Source organism: Rhinolophus sinicus, chromosome 5 (assembly GCF_057876585.1).
Source record: "Rhinolophus sinicus isolate RSI-liver-muscle chromosome 5, RSI-T2T, whole genome shotgun sequence".
Taxonomy (NCBI): Eukaryota; Metazoa; Chordata; class Mammalia; order Chiroptera; family Rhinolophidae; genus Rhinolophus; species Rhinolophus sinicus.
The window spans coordinates 13,405,907-13,424,386 of record NC_142505.1 but is presented as its reverse complement, the minus strand read 5'-3'; the positions used below and the strand labels follow the sequence as shown (position 1 = coordinate 13,424,386).

Below are 18,480 nucleotides of genomic sequence, written 5' to 3'. Positions count from 1 at the left end.
ATAAAGTTTCACTTTACTGGGAAGATATGACAACTTAAAATATGTATGCATTTAATAACACAGTCTCAAGACAGAACCATACGGAAAAATAGACCATGCCATAATCATAGTGGGAGATATTTTTATACACCACTTTTGCAGTAATTGCTAGAACAAGCAGACAAAAATAAGCAAGGATGTAGAATATTTGGACCACACAAAGAACTTTCTGTACTCAATGGATTATGCAGAGTATTGCAGCCTACAACTGCAGAAGACAGATTCTTTTCAAGTGCATAAGGAACACTTTCAATACACTGAGCCAAAGGAAATTATCAATAAATTTCAAAGCATTAAAATCATACAGTGTATGTTCTTGAACTATAATACTAGTAAGCTAGAAGTCAATGGCATGAAGATAACTAGAAATACCACATATGTTTCGAAATTAAGAACCATGCATCTAATTAAACTTAGGGTCAAAGAACAATTCAAATTTGAAATTAGAAAATATTCAGAACTAAGCCATAAGGAAAATTCTACATATAAAAGGAGTTCTTGGATGGAAGTTGAAGTCTTAAATATATGTATATTGGATAAGAAAATAGATTAAAAATTCCATTTTAGGAAGTTAGAAAAGAATAAAATATGTAGAACAAAGGATGTAATTAAGATAAGATGCAGGGTTAATAGAAACAGAAAACATCAATGAAGTAGAGAATCAACAAGCTAAAAGCTGGTTCTTTGAAAAGACTAATTAAATTGATGATCTTTGGCAAGACTAATGAAAAACGATGAGAGAAAGCACACATCACTACTTTTTAGAAAAGAAAAAGGTGACATAAGTAAGGTGATAGAGAAAATTCTTAAAAGATAACAGCATAGCATACATAACTTTGTGCAATAAACTTGAACATTTAGATAAGAAGGAACATTTTTAGAAAAATGTAACTTACCAAAACCAATTTGAGAAATAGAGAACCTGACTAGTTCCACAGCCATTAAGAAAATAATGAAAACATGTTGACCTCCAGATGGCTTCATTAGTGATTTTTACCAAACCTATAAGGAACAAATAATTCTGCCCTTACCCAAAGTTTGGGTGTAGAAGAAGAGAAATATTTTTCACCTCTTTTTATGGAGAGTAGCATAACTTGGCAACTAGCATACTAAAAATTGGCAACAAAAATGCAAATAAGGAAAATTATAGGCCAAATATTACTCATCAATATGGACATAAAATTTTTAAGCAAATTCTTAGCAAGCTGAATCTTCCAATGTACAAAAACTGTATCATGATCAAGTTGGGTTTACCTCAGGAATGCAAAGTTGGCTTAACATTAGAAAATCAATTAATATAACTCATTACTTTAATAGATTAAAGGAGAAAAATCTTGTGATTATCTTTATACATGCAGAGCAACTGTCTGATAAAATTAACTATCCATTCATGATAAACATTCTTAATAACAGAGAACTTCCTACACCAATAAGTGTTTTTTAATCTTTTGAAAAAAACCTGCCACAAATATCAGACCTGGTGAAATATTGGAAGCGTTCTCTTTGAGGTCAGGAAAATAGCAAGGATGTGTTGCTACCGTCTTTCCCCGAAAATAAGACCTAGCCAGACAATCAGCTCTAATGCGTCCTTTGGAGCAAAAATTAATAGAAGAACCATGTCTTATTTTACTATTATATAAGACCTGGTCTTTATAATGTAATGTAATGTAATATAACATAATGTAATGTAATGTAATATAACATTAATATAATATTAGGTCTTATTTTTGGGGAAACAGAGTATGAACACATTGTTTCAACAGTGTACTGGATGTCCTAATTAACATGATCATGTAATGAAAAGAAGCAATGATATAAGGATTAGAAAATAAGAGACAAAAGTCATTATTTGCATACAATATGACTGTTCAAAAATTTAAAAGATTATATAGGTAAACTGTTAGAATTAATGAGCGGTTTCTGAATTCAAAAGTACTAATGCTACCAAAGTGCTAACAAAAAAAACACCACACACACAGAAAAATATATTTTAAAATAGATTTCATTTAGAATAGCATAATGAACTAGGAAATATCTAAGCATAAATCTAACAAAAGATATGGAGAAAATCTTTAATGGAGAAAGTTATAAAACTTCATGCAGAAATTATAAACCATTGAAAGAGTGAAATAAATGGAGAGTATGTTATTGTCATAGATCAGAAGACTACCTGATGTAAAGGTTACCTTTCTTCCCGGAATTGATCTATAGATTATTGTAGTCTCAATAGGGGAAAAAACAAAACAGTTTTGTGTGTATGGGGGTACATAACTTGGCAAGTTGATTCTAAAATGAATATAGACGTACAGGGGCCAATATATCCTTGAAGAAGTCCAACAAGGTGGGTGACTTGCCTTCCAGACAGACATATTCAAGGTAATTGCAGTAATTAAGATGGTGTGGTATCAGTACAAGGACAGACCAATAGACACATTAATGGAAGTAGGCTTTAAAAGATGGGAAAAGAGGTGATGCTATTTTGAGAGGGAGAAAAACGCAAGAATGAAGACAGAATGATCATTTCTTCCTTCTTACTTTTTTTCCTACGTTTTTCTTTCCGTCCTTCCTTCAATCAACAGGTGTTCATTGAGTTCTGGTATGTGCTGGGCCTTGGGCTAGGCCCTTGGGATAGAATGCTAAACAAAAATCTCTGGTTTTTGTCTCATGGAATGTCAGGATGATTGTAAATTGTGAAAAACAGATTAATTTGGTGAGGGAATCCAACTTTAGATAATGCAATTGAGGAGGACCTCTCTGAATAGGTGATGTGTGATGAGAGCCAGGAAAGATAAGAAGGAATGAGCTAAGGCTAGGGGAAAAGCGTTCCCGGCAGAGGGAATACATGTGCAAAGGTCCAGAGGCAGGAACAGTTGCTATGTGTGAGGAAGAGAAAGTAAACCTCTTACTGGAACAAAATGAGCAGGGGAGATTGAAGAGGTAGGCAGGCCCTGATTACACAGAACTTTGTACACCACCACGAGGTCTCCGGATTTTATTCTCAGAGCCATGGGAAATCACTGAAGAGTTACTTGTAAGAAATGTACCATACTAATTAATGTAAGAGGATATTAATAGGGGAAACTGTGTGTGTGTGTGTGTGTGTGTGTGTGTGTGTGTGTGTGTGTATGGGGGTTATGGGAATTTTTTGTATGATCTGCTCGATGTTTCTGAAAAAAATATAAAACTACTTTTTAACAATAAAACCTACTAATAAGAAAAATATGGAAGTCATGAGCTGGGCTGTGTGAATTTTCTGCAGTAGTATCCACAACTCAGGTATAGGCATGGCAAAGGGAAATATTTGGCTTCTTCTCTAGGATACGGTTTTGTCAGACACAAAAATGTGAAGGAGCAGAGGGGAAAGGTGGTTACGTTTGTTTTCAAGAGCATAATAATATCGATGGACCGTGAACTCTAAACCAGGTAATGAGGGAAGTGAAGGTGGTGAAAGAGGACTGAAAGACCCAAGAAAGTGTGGGGTTGGTGGGCATAGTTAGGGAACTGGGAGGTGATCGGCCTGTTAGGATCGGGGAGGTGGGGGGAGAATTCTGTCGGCCCAGGCTGTGGAGGAAATCTGCCTATTTTTGGTGGAGTCTATAGGCTTCATGGAAGCAGAACAAACGTAGCACGTAGACCTCAAAACACCAAGTTTGTATTTCCCCAAGTATTACAAAAATGTTCACATTTTATTAGGAAACTAACTTCAGGCTCTCCAGGGCCTCGGTGCCCGTCTCTTGTCATCATTTTCTAGATACTTAGATATATCTGTTTTTCCAAAAATGTGATTGGATTCTGACCTTCTCAGGTTTCCAGGTTACCGACCAGGAGCCCTGTGGGCCCACCGTGCCCTTCTCTTCCATGGGATGGTGACAGCACCATCAGCACGGGCAGATGTATTCAACCAGTGGTTCATGGCACAAATGTGTCCCAGGACGTGCTTGGTTTGGCCTTCAGAGTGTGTGTCGTTTTTAAAATTGAATTACTAGCCAATGTTAAACATATTCACCTAAAAATCTGAATTTCTAGTTTCTCATAAAAAATTGGCAACTGACAATAATGGACAGGGTCACCTGTTGGCAGGAGTCACCCTGACTTCCGTGTACATGAACCTCCCTGGAGCTGGGCTCTGTGCTGGGTCTGCCCAGGCCGAACTGAGTCATCCCTGCCTGTTTCAGGGGACAAATATCCAGGGTGGAAATCTCTTCCTTGGCTAGCATGGTTCCTGTAGGTCCTGTAGGTGTTTGAGTGCGCTACCCCAGAGGCAGCTAAACCATTTCCAGTGCTGTGGCTGGCCCCCCAATAAGGCCCCAAGCAGACTTTCTGGCCTAGAAGTGGACTTAGTGAGATTGCTGGCCACTCTCTCCTTCATTTAGTCACCTCTCTCTAAAGCTAGACACGGGGCCGCCAGCTGGCAATCAGAGCACTGAGAACAAGACACCCGTGATAACAAACCCTGCCATTTCTTCGGGCCTCTTGCCCACTCCCAAGAGTCAGAGAGGCACCACGCTTCCTCCAGATGGCCTGGGAAATTGGGAGACCCCAGTGACCCCAGACTCCCCTGGGATCTGACAGATGTGGCTCTTACAAGACTGGGTGGCCTGTGGGCAATGGGGCAGCAGCCACTTGACTAGGGGAACTCTTCCTGTAGAGGGCACCCCGGAGCTGAGTTTGGAGAAGAGCCCAGACGAGAAGCTAGTAGGTGGCAGATTTTAAGGTGTGTGAAACATGAGGGCTGTGGTTTGGGACACCAGGGAGTCAGAGGATGAGCTCTGTGAGCTGGAACTCTGGAGTCAGGCAACCTGGCTTTGCGATGCAGGTCTGCTGCTCGCTCGGGAGCTTGGAGACTCTGGGTCATCGTTTAACCACATTGTGTCTGTTATCCTCACCTATCCATGGGGATATTAAAAGCCATTCTCTTTCAGGGTTGTTTTAAGTATAACATGAGACCTGTTCTGTCAAGGGCTTAGCCCTGTGCCTGACACATTGTCAGTGTTCAAGAAACAGGAGCCGCTATGATTATCTTTGTTGCTGTTGTTTCCTAAGAGAACAGGAGGGTGCTGGGAAGTCCCCCTTTGGTGCAGATGAGGGGACCCAGGGCTGGAGGGAAGGCACACCTCCACTTTGAGTAAGTGGAAAGCACCAAGTCTCCAGCTCCCAAGAGCCATGCCCTGGCTCCCTCCCACAGGGCCAGGAAAGGAAGAGGGAGCTGTCTGGTGGGGTCCCCAAAGGACAGTGTCTGTTCCCAGGGATGCACCGCCCTGGGTGTGGAAGCAGTTTCCCGAAGTCCCCGAGAGAACATTACCAGGCGGAAGGACCGCATCACCGCCATGCCGCCCTTCTTGGCCACACCCAGCTCCATCAGGCTCATGGTGACAATGATGCAGTCAAAAATATTCCATCTCTTCTGGAAGTAATAGTAGGGGTCGAAGGCAATGATTTTGAAGACCATTTCCGCAGTAAAAAACACGGTGAAGACCTGCGGATGGAAACAAGGATCCATCTCAGCCGGGTCCGTGGGGCCGGGTCCGTGACAAATAGGGCAGCGGGGAAGTGTCTTGTTTGCAAAACAACAAATCCTTTTACCTCGCTCTTATGCAGTTTCTGTATGATCTGCGGGCTCCCAAAGGATTGGGGATGGGAACACTCGATGTGGCAACAGAGAGAAATCTCTGGACCAGTGTGCTTAGGGCATATGCAATAGAACCCGTGCCTCAGTGTTTCCACGTGAATGGTGAAGAAGGGGAGTAAGTGGATAATTACTAGGATAATAATGATTACAGAATTAGGGAAATGTGAAGTCAGTCTGGTTCAGTAGTTTAAAAGCATGGATTGTGGGGCAACACAGACCCAGATAAAAATCCCAACTCAGCCATTTCCTAGCTTGTGTAAGCCTGGACAAGTGTAATGCAGCCTCTCTGTACCTCAATTTCCTCATCTGTATAATGGGCATAAAAACCGAGATAATGAACGTGCAGGTCTTAGCAAAGGTCCTGGCAGATACGTAGTAATGCATTAATAAATAATAGCTATTAGCAAAAACAAAAGTAATACGTTGTGTCTAAGATTCTGACTTTCATCTCCAAGTGTCTTTAATTGTCTTAGGACAGAATTCTGACATTGAGAGAGGTCAGGACCCGGCTTGGTTCACACAACAACCAGCAGGAAAGTGTGGCAGGTAAGAAGAAAGCAGAGATCAGGGTCAGGGGCTTTTCTCTCCTTTGCTCTTATCAAAGCCTCTTGCCAGCTTGGGAAATGGAGGTTATTGCACCCCTTTTACAGAGACAGAACGGGCTGAGAGTTTACGGGACTTGCCAAATGCCCCCAGACTGCAACTGTGTGATTCAAAGAGCATCTATCTAGTGCCTTCTGTAGGCAAGTGAGTGTGGTGTGGTGGGGGTTGGGGTTGAGGTCCTGTGCCCGAGAGAAACCTGGGTCAACTCTGGCTCCACCTTCGGTTGTGTCACGTTGGGCAGGATACTTAACCTCTCTGAGTTTTAGCACTCTTTCTTGGACTGTGAGGGTGATGATAATCTCATAGCATTGCTGTGACTCTGAGATAACACTTATAAAGTACCTGACTCACGGTAGGCACCAAGAAATGCCTGCCTTTCTTTCCTTTTAAAAATGGCACTGTGCTCTGTCTCGGTGGTAAAGGACTTTCTCTCTCTCACCTCAACTTCTCCAACTGTAAAATGGGGGTGTGAGCCCAACAATCTCTTCCACAAAGCCCTCTGTGGTCTATGCTCACTTCTTGGAAATATGCTCTCCTTTCTCTTTCCATTTCTGGAAGGAAACTGGCAAGTCCCAAATTATCTTTAAAAGGGGAAGTGACATTTATCTTCATTTCAAGGTAGAGGCAGCTGAGATCCAGAGAATTCAAGTGGCTGTCTTGAGTTCTGTAAAAGGGGACGGAGCGGCCCCTAGGACAGGGCCACTTCCTCAGGCTACTTCCCTCTGCTCATTTATCCCAAAGCAATTCCCACCAGCCCAGCCTGGTCCTCTAGACTTGGCATCCTGAAGTCAGTGTCCACACCCTACCACAATGCTCTCAGCTAGCTAGACCAATAGTCCAACCGATGAGGGCATGCTGCCACCCCACCCAAAGCCCCACAGCCATGACGGCATGGGCAACGGCTGCCAGTGCACTCACAATGTTGCCTATCTGGAACATGGTTTCGAAGAGGGGGCTCATGCCGTGGTGCTCCATGGCCATGAAGAGTGTGTTTACCACGATGCACAAGGTGATGGTGAGCTCCGCAAAGGGGTCCGTCACAATCCTAAAGAGAAGCGTCTTGAGCTTCACCCACGTGGGGCAGCACTCCCAGATCAGATACTTCTGAGCCAAGCTGGTCAAGAAGGGTGGGCACCTCTGTTCAGACTCCTCGAGTTCTGCATCACAGGTGTAGTCAGTGACAGGTGTCAGCCATGCGCCACCTCAGACCCCCTTCCCAGGGACCTCCCCTAGACCTTGTCATGACTAGTAACCACCTCCACTGTCCACTTCAGTCCTCCCTCTCTCTGAGGACCATGGCCTACTTTCTGAAGTTCCTTCAGTTCAGCAACTCCAATCCAGTCTCTGTCCCCATCCAGTTGTCCAAACCACGGACCCTACCCTTTTTAACTGCTCATCACCTATGTCATGTCCTTACTTCTCCACTTACCCCGCTTAGAGTTCATGTCCATTCCTCTGTCTATTCCTTTGCAGACGTCCTCAATTCCTTTGCCCCGCTCCCCCTCCATTGTACTTGCCTGGCAGAACCCCAACCCTTAATATGCCCAATGTGCAGACTACTTCTGCACCTGCATCCAACCAGCTGGACCTGGTTGGAAAAAGTACACATCCAGGCTGACAGGCCCCACTAGCGGTTCATGAGTCACCACTTGTCAGTGCCCCGGAATCCTGCCATGTTTCTCTATTTCAGTCCACTCCTTCAGTCCTCCAGACTACTCTTTCTCATTTCCCCCTCTCTCCTCCAACCTTCATCTCCCCCTCTCCACTTCTCTCTGACACTAAAAAGAAGCACAGGAAGCAATGTTGAGTGAAGAATCTTCCAGAGATGCCATTGTGGTGGGAAGCAGCCTGTCTGTGAGGCAGAACAGCAAGACACAGCTTTGTAAACAACCGGAACATTGCTGCTCTTGGTTGTCTTGGAGATACAGAGGCTAAAAGAATCATGCCCTTGCTAGCTTGCAACATGGTTATGGTTCCTCCCCAAAAGAATCTCCTACAAAAAGCTAATCCAGAAAAAACTTGCCTTCTTTTCTTCTGTGACAACGAAAGAAGTGTCCCTTCTCCTATTAACAGCCAACGTCTCCACTTGTGCTTCCTCTTCTGCCAGCCACTTCCGGAATCTATTGAATGTTCCCTTTCTTTCCTCATCTTCAGCCTTTCCCATTCTCACAGATCCTCCTCAAAAGCATGTAAATATACTTTTACAAAAGTCACACAAGAAAACCAAAACTATCTTCCTTTAACTCTACTCACACCCTAGTGTCATTTTGCTACCTCCTCCTCTTCACAGGCAAACTTCTTGAAAAAGTTGTCTATACACAATGTCTCCATGTCTTCACCTCTCACTTATTTTTCAACCCCTTCCAATGTGGCCTGTGCCTACTCCACGAATCTGTGCTCCATAAATCCTCTCTTGCTCAATCACCAGAGACATCCATGTGACTAAAGCTCCTGCACCCTTTTCAGGCTTGATCTTACTTGATCTTTCTATAGCATTGCTTCTTTGGACCTTTCTGTTCTTTCTGGAAGAATTTAGACCCTTTCTCTGCATTGTACTCTTCTGAGTCTTCTCTGATTTCCAGGCATTCCTTCCCAACTTCCTTTGCTGGCTCCATCTCTTCTGCTCAATCATTCATTATGGTAGTTTCCTAGAAAATTGTCCCAGGCCTTCTTCGCTCCTTACTCAATTCCCTCTTTGTTATTTACCTATTAATACTTGCACCATTGCAACATTACCATCTATATTCAATCTGCTTTCAAATATGTGTCTCTAGGTCACCCTCGTCTTCTAATTTCTAGTCCCATTTATCATAAAGCCAACTTCCTGTTGGACTTCCCCACCTGGATGTCTCAAGGGTGAAACACCCAATATGTCCCAGACTCAACTCATAATCTTCTCCTCTCGTCTTTTCCCAGTGAATCCCCTCTCCTCCTAACGTGTCCCCTTTCTGTCACTGCACCAGCATCCTTTCAGTTGCTTATAGGGGAACCATGTGAACCACCAAGTTCTGAACCTTATGCCCCTTAGACAGCTCTCAAATCCTTCCATTTCCCACCGTCCCTTCTGCCACCACTCAGCGTCCAGGCACTGCCATCTTTCCTCTGGTTTCCTCCCAACTGGTTCCCCTGCCAACACGCTCACCCTCTTAATTCCATTCTCTACACATATTCAGCGTAACCTTTATAAAATGCAAATGTAGCTCCCCTGCCTCCAACCCTTCAGTGGCCCCTCACTGCTCCTAGGATGAAGTCCAAAATCCTTGTTATGATCTAGGAAGTTCTGTGGGTCTGGCTCCGGTCCACCTCCCTGGCCTTATTTTAAGCCCCTCTCCTCCTTGCTCTCTATGCTCCAGCTACATCAGGCTTTTTCATTTCTTCAAGTATTATGCTGTCTTCTGCTTCAGGGATTTTGTTGTTCTTTCTGTCTGGAATATGTCCCTAACCCAGGCTAAACTTACCGTATTTCCCTTAGTGTCCTGCACTTTCCTTCAAGACACTCAGCACCCCAGCAATAACTTTTCTATGTCTTTCTCTCACAGTCATCATCGGGGCAGAGGCTGGATCATGCTGGCTGTTGTGCTCCTGCTTCTTATTCTGCTTTTGACAACTGTCACGTCTTAGCTTGCATGCTAAGCATAAAGGATCAATGCACCCTGACTTCAGGGAATTACCAAGTTCTACTGGCTTGGGTCAAACTTTCTCAGGCACAATCACTTCCAAAGATATGGCTTTTGTAAATCCTATCACAGCTCTGACAGCCTCAAGCATCTTTCCTGTATTTCATGGGCATAGTAGATATAAATAATGTCCAAACAGATTACAGGTCATCTGCCCTATGCTCAAAAACCTTTGACGTCTTTGACCTAACCTAAGGTCACCTTTACCCAGATTCTCTTAAAAATGTCATTGTTTCTCCTGCCTTTCCCAGCCTCCTCTCAGACTATCTTCCTCAAGGGAAAGTCTGTCCTACCTTAGGATATCTGACAATTCCTTATTCTCTTCCTGTTCATCAGTTCAGGTCTTTATAAATTAGTACCACTCCCCTGCCCCCACCCCATCACCTTGGGTATCACACGCATTCACCATTCATTCAACAACTGTTTGTTGAGTACCAACTATGTGCCAGGCACTGCTCTTCTAGGAACTGAAGAGCCAGCTGTGAGCAAAACAGATACACCTTTGTGGAATTTACAACCTAGTGTATATTTTAAAGAGGAGAAAACGGGGGCGGTTCATGGAGCCCAAGATCGCACCGCTTACCATAAGTGGCAGAATCAGGATGCAAACCCAGGCAGTTGGGTCGCAGGGCTTGTTCTTAACCTAGTCTCTGTTGCCTCTCATCCATCCGAGACCTCCTTTGTTCTTCTCTAAATTGGGACACCCATTTTATTCATTCCTGTCTCATTTCTGCAAAATGTTAGGTTGGTGCAAAAGTACTTGTGGTTTTTGCAATTAGTTTCAACCTTTTAAACTGCAATTCCTTTTGCACCAACCTAATACATCTGTCTGGCGCTCTCTCTCCCAGGTTCTCACAAGGCTGATGCCCTCACTTCATTCAGATTTCTGGTTTCTTTAGAGAGAATGGCCTTCTACAACCCCCTCATCTAAAATAGCCTCTTCTGCAACCCCCGACTCACCATTTCCTTCCCTGCCTAATTTCCCCCTCCTACTTCTTATCACTACCTGAATATCTATTTGTGTTTATCATCTGTACACCCTGTACACCCTGGCTTCCAGGGTATAGATTCCATGACAACAGGCTTCTGTCTTCCTCCCCACTGCATCCCCAGCACCTGGAACAATGCCAGCCACATAGGAAGTGCTCAACAAATATTTGTTGATGAGTAAACACATTGAAAAAGAGGGAAGGAGGAAGCCTCCCTCCTTCCTGAGAGCCCTGCAAGTAAATAAAAAAGCAAGCTGTTTGTATTTTAATGTTTGCTGTTTGATGACTAATAGCAAAAGAAAGAAAGAAAGAAAGAAAGAAAGAAAGAAAGAAAGAAAGAAAGAAAGAAAGAAAGAAAGAAAGAAAGAAAGAAAGAAAGAAAAGAAAGAATTCCCAGCAATCGCCTGGCCAATAAAAAAATCCTGGGCATAGCAACATGGTGGATTTTATGCAGCCATGAAAAATGTTAGGTGTGCAGACACTATTACAGTAAAAAGTGATTGTTAAATAATTATCAATGAGAAAAACGATTATGAGAGTCTATACATACTATTGTCACTGGAATGTGCACACATTTCTCAAAAGACAAATTCAGAAATGCAAGAAACGTACATTATGGGTTTTCCCCCACATAACTGCATTCAATTTATACTTTAAGTAGCCAACCTGAGGACTTCGTTTTGGTGAATTCAATGTCTGCTACGACTTCATTATCTGAAGCTGTATCTGAGTTCTGGGGGCTCATGGTTGGTGTAGGGTTGAGCTAGTCATTAATCTTTGCCAAGTCTATTTCATCTGAGTCATTGTAATTCCCATCTGGTCTCTGGTGGGAGAGCCATGGAGATGGCTGCTCCCTCTTTGCCTCTCCAGATTCCCTATTTTAGGCTCTCACTCATTTCCGTCCATAACCTCCAATGGGGTCGAGGTCATCAACCAGTTGTTCTCCTGTCACGCTGGGGCCACGGGGCACTCTCCACGGCTCCCTCAGACCTTCTCTACATGGGAACGTTACTGGTCCATTCTACCCTACAATTTCTGTGCCACGCTGGGCATGTGGGTCTCTCTCTAAAGCCTGCCACCTCTGGCTTCACCTAGAAAGTAAGGCACAGATTGGCTTTGTTTTCAAATCCCTCATTTAAAAAATTTTTTTTTCAGTTGCATTGGTGAGGTTGTGGAGAAAAGGGAACCCTTATACACTGTTGGTGGGATTACAAATTGATACAGCCTCATTTTTTTTTTGGTTTCTATTGTCCAGCCTGTGCAGTTAGGATTTAGCCCAGGGCTGGAAGGAGAGCACACAGGGGCCCTTCTTAGGAAAATACTTACATCCAAGCTCTCTTCTCCCTCCTCTAGCCCACAACATTTTATATTGGTCTAAGGGAGATAAATAACTGGATATGGCTAAGGCCATATTTTCCATATCCTGAGGCAAAATAAAGGCTGGATAAGAAGACAGGCCTTGTACTCAGGGTGAGGAGGACGCAGCCATGGTCTTTAGGAACTTGAGTGTCAGGTGGCCGTGATCCAGTGCTGTTCCCTTGGCTTGCTGTAAGCAACCAAAACTTAAACACATCCCTGGGGAGACTATGTGGATTCCCACTCGATTGATGAAACCCTGAGTCAACGAGAATTTAGTCAAATGGACTGAAGTTATTTAAATTATCTTCCAATGCTCAGCATAGTGGGGCTTGAGACATAAGTTATAATCATAAAAGTTACAGCCAGGAAAATGGCAGGATAATTTTGCCATGTTTGAAAATTAAAGGTTGTTAACTGTCTCGCACACCTGAGCGGTAGCTTTGCATTCTCTGGTGTCCGCTGGATCACTTTTTAAAATCTAGTTTTAAAGCAGTTGTTAATTTGAACAACTTTGAGATGGACCCAGACATGTCATTTATTGTTTTTGAGAAATGATCCACATTAAGAAAAACTCACATTCATTAAGGTCAATGGGGCCAAAGGTACACACACACAAAGGGGTATTTAGGATCCCAGGACACAGAGGTCGGTGCCCTTTGATGTGGGTTTGGGGCATCGCCACAGCTGCTCACCTGGGGACTCATCACAGCTTGGTACCTGGAGCACTTACCCTCGATGACGGAGGTGATGATACTGACAACACTCATTGCCCTTTGGGCTCGGAAAGGTTCATTCAAGTATTCTGCTGATAAGAAAGTCTTCTGTCCTGCATCAAATGCCTGCCGGGAGACAAACAGTCAGGACATGCCCCCAACCTGAAGTCTTCAGTGGCAAAGATAGGTCAGTCAGCTTCTTATTGGTCAGTCTTTTGTGGTTGTGAGTTGCCCAGGGAAACTACGATCCTAGGCAGTTGTGCTTGGAGAAACTGGGCTGCTGCTTGAACCTGGGGTGAGAGCTCAGGACAGAGCTTGGGTGCAACGAGAGCCCAGGTTTGCAGCTAACAGAGTGACCTAGGCTCACCTGAGGCTCTGCAAACCCCTGGACCTGGGTACCAGGGTGGGGACGGGACTACCTCAAGGGTCTCGGAGGTTTCTACCAAAGGGAGAAGGAACAGTGGGCCAGGAAGTCATTATGAGACGTCCTCTGGAGCTGACATTTACACAGAATTCCTGCTCCACAGGAATCCTCAACTTTCTCAACTTCCCTTTTAATAGGCCTATTTCCTTCCCCAGCATACAACCCAGTTCTAATTCCACACAATCTCTTTTCTTTCTGAGGGAACATTTGCGTGTCTTAAATGTCCAGTTGTTAGTTGTCTGACACAATCCTTTTGATGCTTCCTTCTCTCGGCCTTCCCTGGAAGTTCTGTCTGGGTTCTGAGCCAGGCTCCTAACTCTAGACACACACATAACCTGCCCGTGGGGAGTCCAAGGCCCACAGCATCTATTCAGCACTGCATAAACCATTCAGAGTCCACATTTAACAAGCATTTGCACACCTACCAGAGACGAAGGTCCTAGGCATATGGTAAGTGCTTAATAAACGTAAAGTTTAGAAAGTTTCCAACGATGAGGACTCAACAAAAGATACTAGTAGATATTGCTATTATTTGTCAGACACATATATATAAGTGTAGGTACTTTATTATTACATGTAACTCTTCAACGATTTAGAAACCTTCTTACAAGGGGAGACACAGAGGCTTGAAGCATTTAAGGACTTGCTAAAAGTGATGGTTGGTAAATGGCATGGCTGTGATTGAAACCCAGGTCCTCATGACACAGAAGGGCTTAAAGAGTTAATCTTGTACAAGCTAAATAATTTAACTAAAATGCATTAAGTTTGGACTATCTAAGTGGCAATCTAGAGAACAATAACAAGGTATCCTGAATGAAGCATTTTCTAGAATGATAAAGCACAGCTGAGGGGGCCCTGAAGACTGACTTTAAGACTGCTGGTGATTCTCTGTGGGTCCTGGGAGACCGACTCTCCCTTCTCTGCCCAGCTTTGTGCTTGGGGAGGGTGACTTGTACAAACTGTATCACAGTCACTCTCTGGTCTGGTCAGTTTGGTCATTGGGAGGCACAGATAGGAGATCAGAGGATGAAAGGAGAGAGGAGTCTGGTATCTACCACCTGGCTCTTCCCTGCTGGGCAGTGGCTGGGTTGGGACTGCAGTCCTCCACCTGAGGTTACCAATTCTGTCAGGCCACCTCTCATACACAGAGGCAGCTCCTGCTAAGTCCTGGTTCTGGTCCTTTCCTTCACCCCTGCAGGCAAGGCACCTGCAGCTTCCCACTGTGCTAGTCTCTAGGGGCCTCACTGCTCCTTCTTAGTTCTTGCAGCCCTGCCCACCCCTCTGTAAATACTCCACTAAACTCTCTCCACTTGACCATTGGAGTGACTCATCTGTTTCTTCCTGAGATCCAATCAGAGATGGAATTGAGGTAATTCTGTAAGACTTATCAAGTCAGTAGAGCCATACAGTGGTCTGTTCACAAGTCTGTTTGCACACTGCTCTGTGCCCCTGGCTAGCCAGAGAGGGTAAATGAAAAAGCCCTGGCAGCATCGTTACTGTACCTGGAGGGGGAGCTCACCTGAAGTCATGGCTCCCACCCCAGTGAGGAGCCCCTGGTTTGTCATTACACTCTGTGATTACTATTAATAAAGAGTGCTGGTCAGTTAGTCACTGTTGCCTAAGTTGTGCATTTTGGCAAGTTATTGCTTCTTTGAGTAAAGCAAAGGACACTTTGCTTCTGCTAACATCTGTCCAGGGTACCTCCCAGGATTTCTCTGGGTCCCATTTGCCAAGCCCAGGGTAGCTTGCACAGACCCACAGGCAGGAAGAGAAGAACCTTCAATTTTTCTCATACTCATCCAGAAAACAAGCACGCCTGTCCCTAAAGCAGTGGTACTGAGTGGGGACAGAGAAACACTGAAAAAAAAAAAAAAAGAGATCAACTGGAAAATAATCTGTCTCATTGTACCGCAAAGTAAACCAGAAAATCTGTTTGACCTCAGGTAAACCCAATCTTTCTCTCTGGGTTTCACCTTCGCTGTCTGTAAAGAGGCGGCAGATGGGAGGTGTTAGGCAGAATGATAGCTAAAGGACCCTTCCAGGGGTGACATTCAGGGCTTCTGGGCTGAGCTCTAGCTGGAGGGCAGCCCCATAGACTCTGGAACATTCACAAACTCACCGAGACTTCCATGACTCCAGGGCCAAGATCACCAGTGGGCACTGTGGGGTGTCCATCTTCTCCATGCCCTGAACCAGGGTTGGTGGGTTGAGGAAGTGGGCTCCTAGGGAGGGGGCGTGGCTGGCCAGCACCCCCACCCAGAAGCACGGAGCCCCGACGGCTGTCGCGATCTCCAAGAAAGACTGCATCATCTATGACCCCATCAGGGAATGAACCGTCGCGGGCAGGGGCCCGGAAATGGAACACACTGCCATGGCTAGCCCGGCGTCTCCCAGAGGCGAGGCCTAGGAAAGACTAGACATTGCCCCAGAGGAGCAGGAAAGAAGGAGGCTGGAAGCTGGTTTTGTAGGCAAATCTAGAGCTCAACACTGCCCTCTACTCACTCCCATTTCCTTGACCTTATTCTTATGACCTCCCAGCAGCAAATTAAAGATACAGATCTAAGGCGTATTCTCAGTAAACATGGGGAGAAAAGAAGGAAAAAGAATATTCTTGACACAGCCTGGGAAAAAGCCAGGAGGGATGAGAGATTATAGGATGCTTATGATCAGCAGATAGTGTCAGAGGACCACCTTGGAGCTCACTCGGATGTGCCAGCCTCTGACCATCGGGCTGCTCCACAGGCAAACTTGTGACCTAAGGAGACTATTACGCTCACTATCCAGTTCTGGAACAGGCTTGGTAAATGGTTGTTGAATGAATGAGTGCACTTTATTGTGTGAAAATTAGGTTCTACAATTCATTAGCTTCAGCCTACGATGTGAGTGTTTGTGCTGTGAAGGAGACAAGGGCTTTGTAATGTAATGAGGTTGCAGGATCCCTTGAGGCAAACTTTGAACAGTCAACAATGGGGAGATTGAAGGGAGAGTTACAGCCTAATTTCCTGGAAGAATAATGCCGTTCCTCCAAATCAATAAACATTTCTCATCAAAATTTTCCTGTGAGGGAACTGTGTGGCATACAGTTGCCAGAGAAAAGGAGCTAATTCATAAGCCCAGAGCTCCTGGAGAGTCAATATGCTGGGTTGGCCACTACCCATGACCACTGTGGAAACCTGACCATCACAAGTAATCAATTCTGTCCATAGGGTCATATAAAGGATTTCTAAAACCTGAACATTAGCTTTCTACCAAATTCTGATCATACTGCTGAAAATTTCCCCCTTCCTTAGTTCCTTTTATTTATTAAACTACTAAAGTTGGAACATCTTGTCAGTGAGAGTCTTCCATACTTATCTTCCTATGATACAGAACTAAAGTTTTCTTTTTTGATAATTTGGAGCCCAATCCTGTTCAGCAACCATCATTGCAATCCTGGTATTATAAACAGAGCACTCTTTGCATAGAATATACATCCAAGGACTATGGAACTCATTAAAATCCACAAATCCTTCCCACTTTTGAAGCAAAGGAACAGAGTCAGAAAATCCTTATTAAAAAGGGATGAGTGAATTATTTGCACTTGGGCACTAAGCTAACCAATAAAGACACTTGGAAGAAAAATTTGGCCCCATATTTGACAAATAGTGCCTTCTTGGTCATTAATACTTTAGAATTCACCTATGGTAGGCAATGGTTTCTGAATCTAAGTATTGGACTTGCATTAAAATGCACCATCCAAGCAGGCCAGCCGGCTTCTTGTATGTTACCTGAAACCCCTGCTGTGTCTCTCCTAGCTGCTATCTTCAACCATTCTCTCATTTCTATTGGTCAAAAAATGGCTTTCTATAAAGACTGTCAATTGTCTATTTGCCACATCAATACATCTGAGAAAAGAGGAAGGGAATTCCTTCTTGAATAAACTCTAATCAGTTAGTATTCAAGAACTACCCAAATGGTGCCTTCCTGTCTTTGCACATATATGCTCTTCTTTCTGCTTGGAAAATAGTCCTCCCCAAACCCTCCCAGTCCTCAATTACTGGAGGAATCCCTACTCACTATTTACTATTCAATTATCCCCTCATCGGTGAAGTTTTTCCTAATGCACCTCCACCCCCATAAGCGTCATATTTCCTCTTCTATTCCCCAAACACCATGTACGTGTCCCTAATATAGTACGTAACACGTAGCTGTTTTTATATTTGTCTCTTCCATCTGAATGGAAGTCCTTGGGATAGGGACCATGTTTCAGTCATCTCTTTATACAAAGCATCTAGTATTATTGAATTAACGAGACAAAATTCTTCTTTTTTCCCTTTGAAGCTGAGCCTCACTGGAGAGACAAGCTCACACGCCAAACAATTATTGGACATCCAGGTGCCAATCTATGTGGGGCTGACTGAATGTGGGAAATTAAAGCTCAATTCAGAGAGTCATTGACATTTCCGTGGAAGCTGTGATTCATTCTGTTTTATGATTGTCAAAGCCCTAGTCAAATTCCCTTTGAAATATCTTCTGAACTGTGCCCTGTGCATGCCAGGTGCTGTTCAAAAGAGGCAGAGCAAGGAAGGGAAGGGCACAAGCTCTGATAAATGCCGAAGTGTGGGTGTTACTTATATGCACACATAAGTTTGAAGGTTGTAGAGATGATATTCCAAAAAGTACAGCATCCTTCAGATGAGCACAGGAAAAGAGATTGAGAAGAAACCGAGGGTCAAAAAGCCTGTAAAATAGCCATACTTATTCCCTTTCCTATATTATCTTTGTGGGAACTGTTCTCCCACAAAGGGGTCAATAGCTCTCAGGTCTGTGGAAGGGGCATATGTGGGGTACACAGGACTTCCAAGAAAGAGGGAGGTCGTGGAAGGAAACTTGGTTAGCATGGAGTGGGTGTCAGAGGTTATGATGGGGGTGGTGGAATTGCTCCAGGATCTGAACTGAGGTACTGAAGTTATTCCTGGGCTGGACTGTATCACAGAGCTGGGTGTTGGGATCTTCTGTGCCAACAATAGGTGGGACTTTGAGCTACAGGGGCTGAGGCATGAGGTAA

At 44.1% G+C, this 18,480-nt stretch overlaps 1 protein-coding gene across 1 annotated transcript in view; it reads right to left on the bottom strand.

Annotated features, from left to right (window-relative positions):
- The window catches only part of SCN10A (sodium voltage-gated channel alpha subunit 10), a 76,896-nt gene that overhangs the window by 32,011 nt on the left and 26,405 nt on the right, over window positions 1–18,480 (bottom strand). The window contains exons 11-14 of the mRNA XM_088798257.1: window positions 15,553–15,846; window positions 13,027–13,135; window positions 7,190–7,428; window positions 5,342–5,515 (exon numbers count right to left, since the gene is read on the bottom strand). Of these exons, the coding sequence (XP_088654383.1) occupies window positions 5,342–5,515; window positions 7,190–7,428; window positions 13,027–13,135; window positions 15,553–15,846 (816 nt within the window). The remainder of the gene's footprint in view (window positions 1–5,341; window positions 5,516–7,189; window positions 7,429–13,026; window positions 13,136–15,552; window positions 15,847–18,480) is intronic.